At 37.1% G+C, this 19025-nt stretch overlaps 1 protein-coding gene across 1 annotated transcript; it reads left to right on the top strand.

The window, feature by feature from the left end:
* Positions 1–1300: 1300 nt before the first annotated feature.
* On the top strand, positions 1301–16270 carry gucy1b1 (guanylate cyclase 1 soluble subunit beta 1). The gene is made up of 13 exons (XM_044028515.1): positions 1301–1416; positions 1674–1747; positions 4574–4674; positions 4792–4910; positions 5198–5395; positions 6481–6711; positions 6909–7025; positions 7632–7765; positions 9233–9430; positions 11565–11802; positions 12595–12735; positions 14544–14698; positions 14928–16270. Exons 1-13 carry the CDS (start codon positions 1414–1416, stop codon positions 15073–15075), a joined length of 1857 nt encoding a protein of 618 aa, XP_043884450.1. The 5' UTR covers positions 1301–1413; the 3' UTR covers positions 15076–16270.
* Positions 16271–19025: the final 2755 nt, after the last annotated feature.

The following is a 19025-nucleotide window of genomic DNA, read 5'->3' as shown; positions in this document are numbered from 1 at the left end:
TTACACTATTGTACAGTGTCACATATTTGCCATGGCATGAAATAAACTGTGATGATAAGTTATGCAATGTTGGAAATTAGTAGACGTGTGTGGTATATATGTTATGTTGGGTAATGTACACTGTATTTTAAATTGATGCCAGCATTTAACTATTACATTACATTACATGTCATTTAGCAGACACTTTTATCCAAAGCGACTTACGATGGCATTGAGTACAATCGGCCAGGGGTGGAGTCGAACTTGCGACCATTGCGACCGTGATGTCTTCCGCACACAGGGTACCAGTCTTAACTATACTTAACTATACTATACAACTACTATTAGTTATCTATGTGAAGCAGATGCATAGTTACTGTTAGTGACTAAACAAAACTTATAGACTTGTTAAAATTAGCTTTTGGATGTTACCTTATCAATGACAATAATGAAATAAGTTTTCATACTATATTTTAATGCAGTGCTGGCATATATAGGCAGTCGCCTAGGGCGCTATCTATTGGAGGGGCAACGGTATATATACAAGACAGAAAACAGAAATTTAAATGATCTGTAATGGAACAGTGTTTTGTTTATTTTACCATTGTCTTTATTTATTACTTTTAGTAGCATATACAGTTATTTATTACAATACAAAGTGTTTTCTTTGTTTGTTTTTAAACATCACTCTTGACTACCTCACGATATAGTGTTTTATTACCTTATTTATAAATGTGTTAGTCTCATTGTCGTCAGCAGGACTGTCTGAAAGAGTAAACAAGATTTGAGTGTCAAGTGACTGTGGACGGAGTGGATGGGACGTGGGGCACCAAATCCCAATCTTGCCTGGGTCACCAAAATGCATAGAGCTGGCCCTGTTTTAATGTTTGCAGGTGTATTTTTGATCATTCATGTACATTTCTTTAAATGAGTGTATATTTGTGCCCAATTTAGATTTAAATTGCCATACTCTGAGTGTACAAAAGGGAGAAATACTGTTGTTATTTTAAGTATTGTTGCAGATGTGACCAGGAGATATAAAGCACTTAAAAGAACGTCAAATTGCATGTCAACAACTTAATAGAACAACTGTTTTAGTGTCACTTATAATGTGTGCTGTAAAGCTCACAGAATAAGTCATACTGATGCGATAAATACAGAAACCACCGTTTATTTGCCTGTGCAAATTTCACGTCCACGGGCATCACTGTGACAACGACAGCCTCGTCCTCATTGGTCAGCGCGTGCTTACGTAGGAGCATCTCTGCTCTGCTATTGGTCAGACTCGCTGTCAGTCTGTGGCTGATGGAAAACCGGGGGAGGGAGAAGTGGAGGCAGAAACACTCCGCAGCATCCGTGTGAAAAACGATGAAGGTTGTGTCACAAGCGACGGTTTTTGCTTGAAAATACGGAAAAGGCAGAGCAGCTGTCATCATGGTAGGTAACACGGGCTTTGTTTATGTGTTAAAATGCCGGCGGTGTTCAACGCAACGCGACGCATTTGACGTTTAGATCAATGTAACGTAGACACAGTATTTTGTATACAGTGTAATGTGTCTTAACAGGTGAGAGGTAAACATCTGCATGTGTCAGTAAGGGACAATGTATTCTTTTATTATCATTATTGTTATTATCATTATTATCATGGAATAATACTCACGTTGTTCATGTTTTTTCAAAACAACATTTCACAGTATGGATTTGTGAATCACGCCTTGGAGCTCCTCGTTTTGAGGAATTATGGCCCGGAAGTGTGGGAAGACATCAAGTGAGTTTTGGTGGATCATGTTTTTGCTCCATCGATTATGTTGGTTTGATATCAAAGAGGTTCGAGTTAGCACAAGCAGACAACAACAGCAACAACAAGAGGGAAACACACAGTCAGGCCTGTTATAAGCAGCAGCAGCAGCAGCAGCAGCAGCAGCAGCAGCTCACTCACTCACTCACTCAGCTCACACTTTGTTGTCAGCTGTAACAGACATTTACCTTTACTGTAATCATTAACCTTCATCCTCTACAGCCACAACACTGTGATACTCACATTAAGTTAAAAACAATATTCACAGGTAAAATAAGTCAAAGTACTTGTGTTTTATACAATGTGATTAATGTAAGTGATGCATGCAGTGCTTTGTAATTTACATGTTATTGTTGTTGCTAACTGTAGTGACATGAGTTACATTTTGTGTTTGTTGTGGTTTATTAACCATAAATATTGAAAAATGTTGATCCATATTTACCAAACCTGGAAATTATGATGTTCTTGAATGTCTTGATTTGTTCACAAACCAAAATTATTCAATTTTAACGATTTCTTTGTTATATGGAGCAAATAAACTGTAAAATATTCACATTTAAGAAGCTGATTGATTTAAAACAAAGTCAGACGGGTTAGTCTATTATCAAAATAATTGATGGTTAATTTAGTAATGGATTAATAATCGATTAATAGTTGCAGCCCTAAATTATTGCGTTTTATCTTTTTCCATTTCTCAATAAACAATGTGATATTACAGATTTAATTGCTTTTAATGTTAAAGCTTCACTGTTCAATTCATGTCAGGACTTCACTGTCATAATGTCGCTTTTGTGACATCTAAAATCGCAAAGGCATAAAAAAAATAAGAATGATAATGATACTTGAAAATGTATTTCTTATAGCTAACAATACATTATATAAAATAAATTCAAAATTGAGAACATATGTTGAAATGTAGTGTTGAGTGAGATGTATTTGTCGTTTTCTGCTCGTAAAGTTTAAAACAACAATTATCTGGTTTCTTCAACCTTCACACAGAAGCAAATTTAGTTATCTGAGAATTATTGTGAATATTATCACAAGGAAGTTTGGGGTCCCTTGCTGAAACTGCTGCCCCCGCGACCCGGCCCCGGATAAGCGGATGATGATGATGATGATGATGATGATTATCACTTCTGACTGATCTGAAAATGTGTTATCATTGTAATCTTTTAGGCATTTCTTATCCTGCCCTACACTGTATCATGTATTATATAGTTTGTATCAAGCAAACTAATGTTGACGGTTGTTTTACAAATGTTGTCAAATAAATATAGCATAGAATAATATAGTATAGTATAGTAAGATATAGTATAGTATAGTATAGTATAGTATAGTGGATGGAGTGGCTCAGTGGTTAAGACTGGTACCCTGTGTGTGTGAAAGATGTCATGGTCGCGAGTTCGACTCCTCCTGTGGCTGATTGTACTCAATTCCATTCCAAGTCACTTTGGATAAAAGTGTCTACTAAATGACATATAATGTAAAATATTATAGTGTAGTTTAGTATAATATTGTATAGTATAATATAGTACAGTATAATATAGTTTAGTATTGTTTAGCATTGTGTCGTGTAGTATAGTGTAATATAGTGTAGTATAGTACTCAAAAGTTGTAGGAATACTTGAGTAAATGGATCAATTGTAATTCCACCACCATATGGTTTGTAATACCGTCACAGTTCATTCTTGTTTGATCATCTTAAAATGACCTAAAGTTGAGGACTTTGTGTTCTCAACAAATAAGAAAAACACTTTATTTTTATCTGAAAATACAATGTCACAACACTGAAACCAGGAATATTTTTTTAGCTAATGGAAATGAGATATTGTGGGAAAAATGCGCTGTGTGTTAGAGGGACATTGTGGCACATCACAGTCTAACAAATAGTAAAAAATAAATAAATCCCCAGATTACATGTGTAGAATGTGTAATCTGTGATCAGTTACAATTTAAACAATTCCACCGTTTGTGAAATGTTAAGAAGTGATTTTTTTTTCACCATGTGAAAACATTTGGCTCCATCAAAGTTTATTTTTCATCTGCTTTTCATCTTGAACTGCCCTTGACTTGACCCTGCCTAAAAAAGAAAACAGGAAAAACCAGCAGCAGCTGCTTTGTGTAAATGTTTTCAAAGTAGCCATTTTTTTTACAGCCACCACAGAGAGAAAAAAAAAATACTGCCATGCAGCATCTGCAAACATAACTCATTGTTATTTAACAAACTGTTTATCATGTCAGCTCGTTTTTTTTTTTTTTCAGACCTCGTGAATGCGGTGATTTGAAATATAATTCTTATTTTCTTTCCAAAGCCTTTCAAGGCTCGGTTTGTTTTTCCAGCTGTTATTGGTTCATAAAATTGCCTTTTTCTGTCAGTTAATTAATCTCTATTATCTCAGTAAAACAACAATAATCAGACCCTCATTAAGATCTCGGGCATTTTTTAGAATAAATTGGATTGTCAAATGTATTAATAGTAATCTTTGCTCGCAGCACATGACAGAGGATCTGGAGCACATTTAAAAAAACAAAAAACAAAAAAAAAAACCCTGATTATACTTGTTTCACAACTACATAACATGGAAACTGTGTTACTGTAAAACACATCAAGGTTGTTCACACTGTCTGTCCACAAACACAACAGCTGTTACTAACTAAACTGAAGGACCTCTTTAAATAAAGCAACGACAGAAAAAGGGATGCCAAAATGGCCTCCGCGGCGACAGTGACTGTTTGCACTTGTGCCGTAACACTCGCTGTGGCTCTTGAGTAACAGCTTGACTTGACTGTTTTCAGGAGGGAGGCTCAGCTCGATATTGAGGGTCAGTTCCTGGTCAGAATCATATACGAGGATGCCAAAACGTACGACCTAGTAGCGGCTGCGAGTAAAGTTCTCAGTAAGTGACAGTGTTTTTTTTTAGTCCTTTTCAATTATTGCAAATAGAATACAATGGAGCCTCCTGCCGCATCTACCACCTGTGTTGCGAAGTTAAGAGCTCTGTTGTGTATTTCAGAGATCGAAGCGGGAGACATCTTGCAGCTGTTTGGGAAGATGTTTTTTGAATTTTGCCAAGAATCAGGATATGACACCATCTTGCGAGTGCTGGGATCCAATGTTCGTGAGTTCCTGCAGGTAAGGACTCTCTCCTCTCTGCTGTTTGTTATTGGGATGTTGTTTCTTTAAACATGTATAATGTTGTAATTATGCATTGACATTAATGTCACTAAAGTATTTGAAATCTAAAATGTTTAAGAGGCTTAATTGTAGGATCCAGTGTGTTTGGAGCTCTCTTGCTTCAATTTAAAATATAGATTTCGTATTCTGTACAGCATTATCGTCTAATTTATTATACTTCTGCAGGATTTAATTGTGTTGTGATCGAGTGTTGCATAATTTATCTTCAATCTACATTTTGTTAGAACTTGGATGCTCTACACGACCACCTGGGTACCATTTATCCTGGAATGAGAGCTCCCTCATTTCGCTGCACTGATGCCGAGAAGGGAACCAATCTGATACTTCACTACTACTCAGAGAGAGAAGGCCTGCAAGACATTGTGATTGGCATCATTAAAACTGTCGCTCAACAAATCCACGGAACAGAGATAGAGATGAAGGTGCTGCGATGCTGTTTTCACTCCCGTTTCATGCACAGTGAACTCACAGCTTTAATAGCTCTCTCTGCTGCTGCTGGTGATGAATGAAGATGACTTTACATTTTTTGCTCCCCATCCCCCAGTTCCTCTCTAATTCATGGCACAAGATTAAATGAAGCCTTATAGTGCATTTGTGTCAGAATGTAACAGATTGTGTCTCAGGATATAATTGAAGAGGGTTATAATGTGGAGTTTAAACAACACAAAGTCCCACAATATCCAAACCAGGAGCAGAGAGGCGCTGTGACAACTGCAGTTTAGCAGCTAGTTTTTGGCAAATGCCTGTGAGTCACTGGATATTTTTAGATCTAAGTTATAGAGCCTCTAGCTTGGAGATGTCTGGAGACGTTTGTGGAGTTTGTTTTTCTGAAGTGCTTCAATTTAAACTGTTGAATTTAAACAGTTTAAATGTTCAGTTTAATTATCAATTCAACTGTTCAATAGATAATGAATCCTTGATTTGCTTGATCGTTTTTCCCTAGAGAAAATTTGTAGCTGAAAAATATCGTAAATTATTGCAGGTATTTTGATTTGCATGCCAACAAATTACAGTCCGTACAAGTAGCTGCAGTTTGTTATTCTCCTCAGACGTACTACTGTACTTTGTCTGGAGTTTTCTCTACATTTCATGAGCGAGTGACATTTTCTCCCAAACCCTAATCAAATTGTACAGACAGGCTAATATTTTTCAGAAATTCTGTGTGTAATGAAAGCACAGAAAATGGCAGACGCTCCAAATGTGACACCCAATTTCTGGAAATATTAGCCACTGTTGCTGTGGCAACAGGGTGCAGAGACAGCAGCTTGACGTCAGCATGCCTTATGCCCATAAACCCACGGAATAATGACATTTTCTAATTTTAGAATAAGAGACAAGAGATTAATTATAACAATGATGATAATATTAATGGAACATTATTCATGACACCAATATTTTAAAGGTTTAATATTTATTTAAAAAAAAAAAAACATCTGCCACAATATAGGCAATTTGCAAAATAATATAATTATTTGATTAGTTACATGCCTTCGTCTAATCCATGCAGATGATCCAGCCAAAAAGTGAGGAGTGCGATCACATCAAGTTCCTCATTGAGGAGAAGGATTCAGAGGAGGAGGCGTTTTACGAGGACCTGGATGGCTTTGAGGAGAACGGCACGCAGGAGACTCGGATCAGTCCATATACGTTTTGCAAGGCCTTCCCATTCCACCTCATGTTCGACAAGGACCTGATGCTCACGCAGTGTGGGAACGCCATTTATCGAATCCTGCCACAGGTGCACATTCACACCCGCTTACACCGTAAATCTGATTGACATGCAGCAAACGTATGTGAGATCTCTATATGTATGTAAAAAGAGATCAATAAAGTAATGGACTGCACAGTTTGGCAGCCCTGAATGTGTCAGTAATTTACACAATTATAACAATGTCTAATGTAATTTTGACTCATATTTTTTATTTTATTCCCCAGCTTCACCCTGGTACCTGTATCCTGCCTTCAGTCTTCTCGTTGGTCCGTCCTCACATCGACTTCAGTTTTCACGGCATCCTCTCCCACATCAACACAGTCTTTGTTCTGCGAAGCAAGGTACACTGCAACATGCCGTACAGTTGTCAGCTGATCACATCAGTCCTATTTTTATCTTCCAGGAGGCACAGAGCACTAAAACAGACCTCTAAAAGTCTAAATGATCAAAACATTGCTTTTGTTGCACATGGGGGTGAAAGAAAACGTGTTCATAGTCTTATTTATTAATATTGATGAGCTTAGCGATATTTTGATTTTGATTTTGTGGGTCCCATCAACATTGCTAATGGGGATGAAATTGCTTGCCGAGATTAGTGAGCATGTGAAAATTAATCAAAGAAATTAATATCTGAAATTTGGTGTTGATGTTTATGCATGGCACACTGAGGGTGAGGGTCTAAAATATGCAGTAATAAGAAAATATCTCAGAAGTTACTTAGGCACGATAAATAAAGTAAGAATAGAACTGAGATTGATATGTGTAATTGTGTCTGTTAGCTGAAATACCTTTTGAGAAGACTTGTATGAAAACCTACAAAACAACACTTACAGGCCAAAACAAAAATATCTAAAATACTGGGGATGCTGAACAGCTTCCCAGTTTTGAGGCAGATTTAGAGAAGAACAGATCATGAAATATTCATAAATGTGATATAATCCTGACAGGAGGGCCTGCTGAATGTGGAGACTGTAGAGAATGAGGACGAGCTGACGGGAGTGGAGATCAGCTGTCTGAGACTGAAAGGACAGATGATTTACTTGCCAGAGGCAGAGAACATCCTTTTCCTTTGCTCACCCAGGTAAAGCCACAGTGCACTCTGTCCCGATGGAAGCACACACTGAATATACAATGCATACCAAAACGGAATGAGAACACTCAACATTTAAGACCAAAAAAAAAAAATATCCTGAAATGAAGGTTAGGGTAACTTTATTCATCTCTGTGGGGAAATTGGTTCAGAATGGACAACAGTGCCTTGGCCAGGGGAACTGACAGGAGCAAAATAAACACATCATGTATTGATGACGGAGGCAAACTGGAACGCATGAAATCCACATGAGAGAACATGCAAGTCTCACTAATTTATCATACTCTATTTTCCCCCTTTCTTTTAGGCCAAAATTTGTTATTTTGAGAAGGTATGCATGGTGAGGCAAGGAGCAGGTCCTTACACGATTAACCATAAATGACCCTAACACTAACATACTTTATGATTTTCTAAAATACAATTTTAAAAATACTATTACGTTCACATATAACAGATTAACTAATGCAAACACATCACAATTCAACTTAACCAGTTCCTCGGAAAGGAGGTTCTGCCTCGTTACGACCAGGTTTTGGTCTTACTTACAGCAGCATGGCGCTTCATGTAGTTCTGACTCAAAATAATCTGCAGTGCTCCATTTCATTGTAAGTAAAACATACCACCCATCTTATATTTTCACATAATAAGTGGGCCTCATTGTGATATAATTGGTGGTGTGCCTGGATTCTGCATTTGGGCAGACACATTGTTGGTTTTAAATTATAGATAATTAAATACACTTACTGATTTCCCTTAGTTGCCTGACATACACAGAAAATCACAAAATCGCAAGTGAAAGAAAATGAAGGAGAACTCTTTCTTTGCCTGTAATTCAGACGCGTTCACAGTCTCCGTAAAGGGCAAAGTGGATATTTATTTAATTCAGCAGCAGCAATTAAGATCAAATATATTTAGCATTTTTGCTTTCAGGAAATAAATACACAGTAAGAGCAAGAGAAACCACATGACAAAGAGACAAGAAGGCCTGGTAATTACATTGGTTCTTCTGTGGTGACCTTCATTAGCTTCTGTGGCCTTTTTATAACCAATAAGGCATTTCTAGTGAAGTGTCTGACGCATGAGAGCAGGGTTTAAGAGGTCTTGTGCTCGCAGATCCAAAAACACATGGAGATGACAAGATCAAGTGTTTGTACAAAAGGTCACCACGAGACAGTAATGGAAGAGGAGCATGCTGATTTACCTGACGAGAGGTCTCATAAAACATAGTGTATGACCTCACTTCACAAGAGGAAGCTGTAGACGGTCAGCAGCTCAAGCCCAAGAGAAAGACGGTGATCTCACTGCAGGTGGTTCATACTCAGAGCTCTGTTTAATTACTGCTCTATCTTGATGTGAGCGAGAACAAGAAACACAGACACAAATGAACTGTCCCTTGCAGCAGTAATGGAAAAAGTGCTTCACTCGCACTGTTTCGCTCTTCTCTCCTTTCCTGATTAGTGTCATGAACCTGGATGATCTTACACGGAGGGGCCTGTACCTGAGCGACATCCCGCTGCACGACGCCACGCGTGACCTGGTGCTGCTGGGAGAGCAGTTTCGTGAGGAGTACAAGCTGACGCAGGAGCTGGAGATCTTGACAGATCGTCTGCAGCACACACTCCGGGCCCTGGAGGACGAGAAGAAAAAAACAGACAGGTTTGATTTTTGCTCTCACTGCCACTCCAGTCTTTAGTGAAGTCAAACTGGAGCGTACAGCAGTGTAACCTGACCCACCCAGCGTGTTTGGCTTGTTATCCTTACAAATAAGCTACTTTATGAAATCTCATAAAAGCTTATGTAATTCTATGACCTGTTGTACATTCAACCCATTTTCAGGAATTTAATTTTCCATGAGAAATCAGTGGGAAACACAGATTGAAAACAACAACAATAATAATAATAGTAATAACAATCTAAGAAAAAAGATTAAATGATAATACATTTTAAATGATAGAGTGCACGTACACACACTTTATATAGAACATAGGAACAGATTAATAGAGAAACAAACACAACAAAACAGAACATAAAACATTAAATGCACAAGAACAAAACCATTATCCCACCAGTATCTCAGACATAATTCATCACTCCTCAAACTAACCCCCAAGAAGCGAAAACAATTGCTGCCATAACTCTGCATCATGGCTTGTTTGCAGAGACGTGAAACCTTGAGGCTGTTATTCTAATTTGCTTATCAGATGGTTTTAAGGGCCTAATATTTAACTAATTTAAGTAAAAGATGTAGGTGAGAGAGATTATGTACTGTTAAATACCAGAAAATATTTATTTCTTCTTTTACTATCTTTTCAATCGTCCTGTAGATCTCTGTAGATTTTACACTTCCAAATATAGCAACGTTTTAGCAATTTAGCAGCAATTTAGCATCGTGTTAATGAACCCTCACCCTCTATCAATTATATATAACTACATGCCACAGCCTCATAATTATCCCTCTAAACTCTCTTGATAAAATGTGTAATAATGGTGATGTTTTCTCAAAGATTGTTAAGGTCTGTGTCAAGCCCCTGCAGTTATTTGGAAACTTTGTGACAGGAGGACCACCTATGGTCAGCAGCTCTTGATAAAGCCACATTGATTTTGCCTGAGCCACTCTCTCTCACTCTCTCTTCCTGTTATTGGTGAGGACACTCAAATAGTGTTGACTGTGGCTTTCAGAAAAAGGCCTGTCATAGTAATTTGGCACAGCAGTGGGTGACAGCTGCAGAGGAGCGTGGAGGTGGACCATCGCGGTCTTTATTTAAAAACTGCTGTCGCTGTCCTGTCTTCTCATAGGGGAAGACGTTCACTCTCCAAATGGATCAGCGTATTAATATTCTCACCATTGTCTGATCTGCGAGCGCCTGGGACTCCCAGCGTTGATTAGAATTCACAGCTTCTCTCTAAATATTTAAGAGAACTGTCATTGTATTTCCACAGATTTACAACTCAATGTTTGTATGCTGTTTCTGCCACTGTTAACATATTAGTGCTCACACAGCACAGATCTGTGCCACAGGGGTGCCCATGGTCATTTGCCGTGGGAATAATACACAACTCCTTATATGGACATCCCGGAGGTGTGTGTTTATAGGTCACATATTCAGGCTTTAAAAATGTGGTTTTCGTCTCTCTGTTGTGTTGTTGAGTCAAAGTTATGATTCATTTTATGTCACATTTTTAGTAGTGATATAAAGTAGCAATAACTGTGCAGAAGTCACAAAATAGAGCATTTTTCTTTTCGTTTTGTTCATAGAAAACGAGCCAAGTGAACTTTGAACTGTGACATGTTTCCAAATTTCACAAATTCAATCCGATTTTAATCAAACATTTTGCTACTTAGAAACTCTATATTGCACATTCTTATAGCCTCTGTATATACTGTGTGTTTAAACATAGTAATGGAAAAAAGCAGCCAAAACGCTCTGTGTTCTAAGGGTTAAAAGAAATGACTTTTATGCCCATGTATGTAGATTGTTAAAAATGTTACAGTAAGTATAGTTTTGTTTTCCGTCTAATATAAATATTTACATTTCTGTGTGGGGACTGTTACCTGTATGTAAAATGTGCCTCACATTACGAAGCCTCGTTGAAGGTATTTTGCTTTGAGCAGGCAGCCATGATCTAACCAGTTGCCATAGAAACACCACCCTCCCATTTGAGAGCAGCTTGCATGGCAAAATGACCAAGAGGTGGTGGGTGAGCATGGAAAATGCCAGTCCAAAGGACCGACTTGAGTTTGGCAGCCCCAGTTTGTTACTCTCAGTGCATTTGTTTTCTTCCCTTTTAGATTGCTCTATTCCGTTTTGCCACCATCTGTTGCCAACGAGCTGCGTCACAAACGGCCCGTCCCGGCAAAGCGCTACGACAACGTGACCATCCTCTTCAGTGGCATCGTCGGATTTAACGTCTTCTGCAGCAAGCACGCCTCAGCCGAGGGAGCCATCAAGATAGTCAACCTGCTCAATGATGTTTACACACGCTTTGACATCTTGACAGACTCTCGCAAGAACCCTTACGTATACAAGGTGGGGAGCGAGAATTGTGCCGTGACTTGTATCAGTGCTGTGCAAAGGTTTAGCAGTGCTTTTATGACCGTACAGTACTTTCTAATTATTTCTCCATCATTCTGTTTAACACGTCTTGAAAGTACAGGAAACAGGTGTGCAGTTTTAAAATAACAATATTTTTCAGAAAAAAACCTGCATTTTTACATTTCAATAATAGACCTTCTCTTAAACCTTCATTTATATTCAGACTTGAATTCTTTCTGTTCGACTGCTTTAAACGTTGACTCTTTATGTAGCGAAGCCGTCCCCACTGTCTCGGGGTAAATAATGTTACACAATTATGCTCATACAAGTCAGCAAGAGAGGATTTATTCCAATTGACTTGAGTTTTTCACTGTAAGAAGAGCAGGGCCACATTGTAAACATGGTGTAGTTTTACAGAGGGACTGCACCAGTTTATAGGCCTCGTGCAGCAGATTTACACACCAGGCTTTCAGACAAGAATGCACTTTAAGAAGTCAAACAGACCACGGCACTTCCAAGGGGATCGGCTTCAGGCACTGGGTCACCAAAAGCAGTAATATTTACTCTAAAAGCTGAATGGCTTGGTGGTCCATGGTTTTTAAGCAGCGCTCAAAGAGGCCCTGAACGTCTTAAAGCTGATGTCAGTGTTTAAGTGTTTATCTCGGGGTGTTTCGGGTTATTTTTAGCAGCAATGCAGTGGAAACAGAGGGTTTTTACATGAAAGCAAAAATATAGTGGTTGATGATCTCAGTCATGTGACAAAAGGCATAATATTTTCTTGTTCAGGTGGAAACTGTGGGTGATAAGTACATGACAGTGAGTGGCTTGCCAGAACCATGCACACACCACGCCAAGTCCATCTGCCACCTCGCTCTGGATATGCTGGAGATTGCCGGACAAGTCAAAGTGGATAATGAACCAGTACAGGTGTGATATCAACCCAATACTTCAGAGAATGTGGTGTTTTGTTTTGTTTCATTGTGTGTGTGTGTGTGTGTGCATATTTGGCTTCCCTCATTGTATTTAAATGTCAGCTAGGAAACACCAGTGAAGGACAAATGAAATTAGCATTATAAATAATAATAACTCTTTTAATTATTTTTTTGAAACCTTTTTGGATCAATATAGCTATTATATAGTTATGTGGAGAGACAGAGAAGCCACAATGTGCCCCATATTAATTAATTTACTAATTAAAAGTAGGATCATATTTCAAAGAAGGTGCTGTTGATGCTTGAGATCGATTCAGCTGCAGGAAGCACTGGTTTAGCAAAAGAGGATTAAGAAGAAAAAATACATTATAACAGAAACATGCGCAGGAACGGAGGCAAGAAAAAGAATTAAAGAAAGACAAGTTGAAGAACCTGTTTAATTTAATTAAACAGGTTAATTCTAATATGATAATAACAAGCAATTGTTTTAGTGTATCCCTGTGGTGCATGGTTTGTTTTGGGTGTTGCTGTCGTGCTTGTTTTTTTTCTGACATATTTAATTATTTTAGCCTTTTTAAAGCAACGCATCTGTTCATTTGGCAAAGATACGTTTGTGCTGTCTTTTGTGCTTTTGGATAAATGCCCCCTCTACCTCATGCGACCAGCTCTCCAGCTTTGGGCCTTTTTGTTCTTTCTTTTCTTTTTTTTATTTGCTGATTGATTTCTGAAAAGCCTCATCTGTGCATCTGGACATATTTCCACAGCAAAGTAATGATACACAGTCAAAAGTTGGAGAAAAAACAGCCGACTTTTGTTTAACTGACTGTTGGAGATTGTTATTGTATCATTGACTGTTGAGACCTATCTTTGGAAAATCACATCAGCTTAACAAAAGGCTGTTTATTTTGGGACATGGCACAGGCTGGAGAGGAGACCAGTTAAATAGCAAAAACAGACTCAAATCATCTCACGATCCAGAGGCTGAAAATAGATACTCATTTGTAGAAGACACTTCAACCATCTTCATGGTCTGAAGACATTAAGCTCTGAAGTGCCGATGTGTCTGATTGTAAATATTAGTCTGTAGATTGCCTGGAGCTACTTTTGGAATTGCTAGTTTATTGCCAACCCCAAAACCTAAAAAAGAATATTATTTTGTGCACACAGCGATTTCTGGCAAAATTAATCTTTTATCCACCCACGAAATGTAACACCTCTTCAGTCAGTATCTTTAAGATTTTGTGCCAGCACACTGAGAGCAGCATTTAGCTGATAGCTGCAGGCATTTCTCTTGCTCTCTGTGGACCACAGATCATTTATTTATAATTTACAAAGGTTTATCTAAATGCTAAAATTGCATTTTTAGTGTGAAATAGAATCAGTGGAACTTTACTTTACCATGGATTATCACAGTAGGAATCCTAAACTTACATTTTGACAGGAAGAAGGAAGATCATTGACAGTAACTCAGCAGTATAGCAGCAATATACAGTACAACATAAACTGATTGTTTATGGATCGTGCAAACACACACTGAGATTTTTTCTTAAAATTCCTTTGAATGTTTTACTTTGTATTTTGCGTAAAACCACAAATAACAGGTTTATTTCATTCTACTTTCATTCTGGAACCACAACAATATTTTAATATAGCAACAAAGGCAAGTGGACGTGAACTTTCGTAAGAACGTCGACTTGTCTTTATCTACATTCTTGAATAATGTTTATTGCAGTCATCTACGATCAACACACAGAGCGACAAAACAATGGATTTTATGATTTGTTTTTCCTCCTTTCTCTCCAGATTACGATCGGTATCCACACTGGAGAGGTGGTGACCGGAGTGATTGGCCAGAGGATGCCCAGATATTGCCTTTTTGGAAACACAGTCAACCTCACGAGTCGCACTGAAACTACCGGTGACAAGGGGAAAATAAATGTCTCAGAATATACTTATCGGTAAGTCATACCATGTTTTACGCTTATCATCACCTTTATTGTTCATGTTAAGACTTAGATTTACAACTTCAATTAAACATTTTGTAAATGCAAATAATAGATATGAAGTAGTTGTTATAGTTAAAGTTAAGTTTAACGTCCATGGACAGAAATACAGTATATGTCTGTGTGATGCATGTAGAGGGTGACTCATTGATTCATTTGCATTTGTGTTGATGTTTTACTCCAGGTGTTTGCAGTCGGCTGAGAACGCTGACCCTCAGTTTCACTTGGAGTATCGTGGACCCATCACCATGAAAGGAAAGAAGGATCCAATGAAGGTGTGGTTCTTGTCCCGGAAATCCACAGACACAGAGTCCACCGCGGTTAAAGCTTAACTCTCCAGCGTTATACCATCGTGAGTGTCCTCTGATGTTTGGGTTGAGGTTAGAATGAGATTGATTTGAAGTGATAACTCATCCACAGACATGCAGATATTTTTATGAACCATGTTTCTTGAACACGTGTCCCTGCTTGACTATTATCTTGACCTCACTGTGTTTATGTCCACAGTATGTAGTTCATTTTAATTTTAATTTTGGAGAAAAAAAAACAAAACTTTGTCGTTGAAGTGTTTTGATAAGCAAACCATTTCTCATCACTTTAATGTTGTCGTTGTTACTTTTTCCCATCGTGCCATAAATACTGAGAATTCATCGGAAAATAACTAACTTCAATCGAGATAAAACAAATTTAATTATTGTCATTTTCACTTTGAGAGTAGCATTAATAAATACTTAATTGAAAATGAAAGATTAGTGCCATTACATCAGTCATCGTTACAGGGATGGAAGAATTTTGGTTGATCTCACTGGATGTGAGATATACAAAGTTTGACACTGAATATACGTGTAGTTTTTATATAGGTTATGATCAATTTTCCTTTTATTTAGATTTGTATGTTGAAATTCAAGATGTAATTCATGTTAAGCTATTTTTATAATTCACGATACAGCGTTGAGCCATTGGTAAACTCGTGATCATGTATCTATCACTGACTCGTGAAGTTGTCACATAAATGAAAATGAGCGCTTCTTACTACTTTATTTAATATATTTATTTCCCCTCTCGACATATAGCACATTCACTTTTTTAATGTAGTCTATGAAGTAATATAGGGTACTCTTTTCAATTTAGCTCTATGTTGTTGAAGTATTATTCAAATAACTACATATTTATTGTTCACATCCTGTTGTTTGTATTTATTTTGTTTCTCTATAGTTCTAATGATCAACTTTAGGGAGCAAATCAAATGGTGCATCTCATTGTGGATGAAACTACTGTAGAGGAGAAGCCTTTATGTATTAGGTGTGTTAATTATTAATTCCACGTGGACACGTGCTGTACTTCTTCACCACATCCTTTTTTCTTTTTTTAAATTCACGATTGTTACACGTCACTACACATCAACCCTCTCATAAGAAATCCAGCTTCTTGTGCAAGAATCACACCAGGTGCCTGATGTTCTGTCTGTGGTTGTAAGACATGACTGTTTATGTTGAGAGGTTAACTAATAAAATATATTATTGAGAAGTGTTGCTTCTTATTTATTCATCTTTTCACTGTACACTTTTGCCTATTCAATAACAATACAGTTCACAGATGGACAGGAAAATGGTCGCTGCCTGAGAAACCGAACCAGGAATGTTTTGTAATGTGCTCCCTCTAGTGGCCAAAGAGAGAACTGCACATGGCTGTCTGTGGTGTTGTCCAAACTAATAGATTATGTTTGTGTGAGATATATTGCTTTCATAATAATATGTACTGAAGTTAACAGATTATTTATAAACTGTTGACCTTTGACACTACTTGGTTTGACCTAGACTGTGTACTGTTTGAATGACACACATTATCTGTAATATTTTAGGCAGTAAAGATTTTTATCATGTGCAATTACTGTCATGAAAGTGTCCAATCTGTCCCAAGTTCATTCAATAGCACGATAATGAGCGCACATGCAGCTATAAAGAATTATCTACGCAGATAGGAAAGAACAACGCGGCTTGCGTCGCCTCAGAGATTTCACCTCAACATCATTATTCTGGGTGAACATGAAGACACAGCAGTCACTGAGACAGAGGACATAATATGGAAGACATATGGACATAAAGCAACAGAAGACTACGACACAGAGACAGAGGCAGATTATATCCGGACAAATATAAAAGAGAAAGAGACATAAGGCACTGATACAGACCACTTTGAACTGTGTCAAAGAAAATGGGTGTTGTTTTAAACACTAAGTATGAACACACCTCGTGGTCATTACTCCACTGCACTTAGACATGTACAGTGGCCTGGAAGTGCAAACCATTAGCACAAAGCATGACACACTTTTACACAGCCCAAAACAAATTAATAATAGTTAATAACATGACTTTGAATTGTTTTCATATAAAAAGAGTAAAATAGTTATTTATATTAAATATTTTTGGATCATAATACAGTCATTGTAAGGTATATGAACACACAAACCATTACAAGAAACAACTAATGCCCTTTAAAACACGCATAATGTACCCAAAAGTGCATTTTTGTGTTCCTCCATGTGTGTATGGAATATCAAGAGTGATGCCAACAGTCTATTAAGGTGCAATGAATGATTGCTGTATCGTTGATTACATTTATTATGCTCATGGACTCATTTATTATCTCCTGCATGTCCTAAAGTCAATCCCAGCTGACGTTTTGAGAGGCAGAAATAACCACAGACAGACTGAGCCACTTTATCATGGACACTCATGTGTTTCCTGTCAGTACGTTCACAAAAAAAGTCCAAAAAGAGCCCTGACGTTCATGTCAATCTGTACGACAGCATTCTTAGATATGCAGCGCTTAAGCAACAGCTTTAATAACCATAATATAATCGTGCAGCTGATACTACAACTGTCATTACACTGTGTGATATAACTGTGTTAAATGTTGGCTTCAGTGGGTGTATCTAAATCACAGTTACATCACTGCAGTCATAATAGAAACATCTCTGTGATAAGAGGCAGATTCACTGCGGTGAAAGTGAAGGTCAGGTAAAGGTCCCTCGTGCCACAATATAAGATGAGAGGAAGCACAGATAAGAGGGTTCGCCACGTCAGCCATATTTTATCCATTTAGTGAATAGTCTCTTGTGTGCATTTTTTTTTCTTGCTTGCCTCTTCTTCTAAAATATGCATCACATTCGCCCGAGAACAGGGAAAAATATAGTTGGTTTATTATTAACTTAAAATACCAAAGGTCTCCTTTATGGACAATGGCAAAATGAAGGTCAGAGGTTACACTGGAAAAACATTATCACCTACACTGAGCAATGTTGTATTTCAACAAACCACTTACAGGAGGTGTCTTAAAAACTATACACATTTATATATGTCTTCTATATGTACACATCTACATATATATGGACATATACAGTCAAAGACTATACACGTTTATCTATCTATGTCTATATACAGTCAAAAACTATACACATTTAACATTTAACTAATGTACACATGTACATATATATGTATATATACAGTCAAAGACTATACACATTTAACTTCTATATGTACACATGTACATATATATGTATATATACAGTCAACGACTATACACGTTTAACTATATATGTCTATATACAGTCAAAAACTATACACATTTAACATTTAACTAATGTACACATGTACATATGTATATATACAGTCAAAGACTATACACATTTAACTATCTATGTCTATATACAATCAAAAACTATACACATTTAACATTTATCTAATGTACACATGTACATATATATGTATATATACAGTCAAAGACTATACACATTTAACCTCTATATGTACACATGTACATATATGTATATATACAATCAAAGACTATACACATTTAACTATATATGTCTATATACAGTCAAAAACTATACACGTTTAACTTCTATATTTATAATAGAATCAAAAACTATACACATTTAACTATATATGTGTACACACAGTCAATAAAACACATGAATATTTTTAGAAATCTTTCAAAAAACATCTTTAAAACTAAAAATGTTATTGTTATTTACAAATAACAAATTGTATTCCCAGATTTGAGCTGGCTCACTGGGCGTCTTCTCTGAGAAGTCAGAAACAAATCAAACGTAACATTTAACCACAAAAACGATTTTTTTTTCTGTTCAGGAATGTAAATAAATAACTATAATTAGACAGCTTAATCAAGAAATAATAATGTGCTGTGCTATATTTTTCAGGTTTTTTGTAAAACAGTCACTTTGAAAATCCATGGATAACAATAATAGTTATATTTGTGT

This window comes from Solea senegalensis, linkage group LG6, assembly GCF_019176455.1.
Source record: "Solea senegalensis isolate Sse05_10M linkage group LG6, IFAPA_SoseM_1, whole genome shotgun sequence".
Lineage (NCBI taxonomy): Eukaryota > Metazoa > Chordata > Actinopteri > Pleuronectiformes > Soleidae > Solea > Solea senegalensis.
Note: the sequence above shows the minus strand (reverse complement) of the source record. Positions and strands in the feature narration are given on the sequence as shown.

Bases quoted from the DNA above. Each gene is read 5' to 3' on its own strand.
- gucy1b1 (XM_044028515.1), top strand. The intron at 4,675-4,791 runs GTAAGTGACAGT...TGTGTATTTCAG, and splicing joins GGCTGCGAGTAAAGTTCTCA to AGATCGAAGCGGGAGACATC. The intron at 5,396-6,480 runs GTGCTGCGATGC...TAATCCATGCAG, and splicing joins GAACAGAGATAGAGATGAAG to ATGATCCAGCCAAAAAGTGA.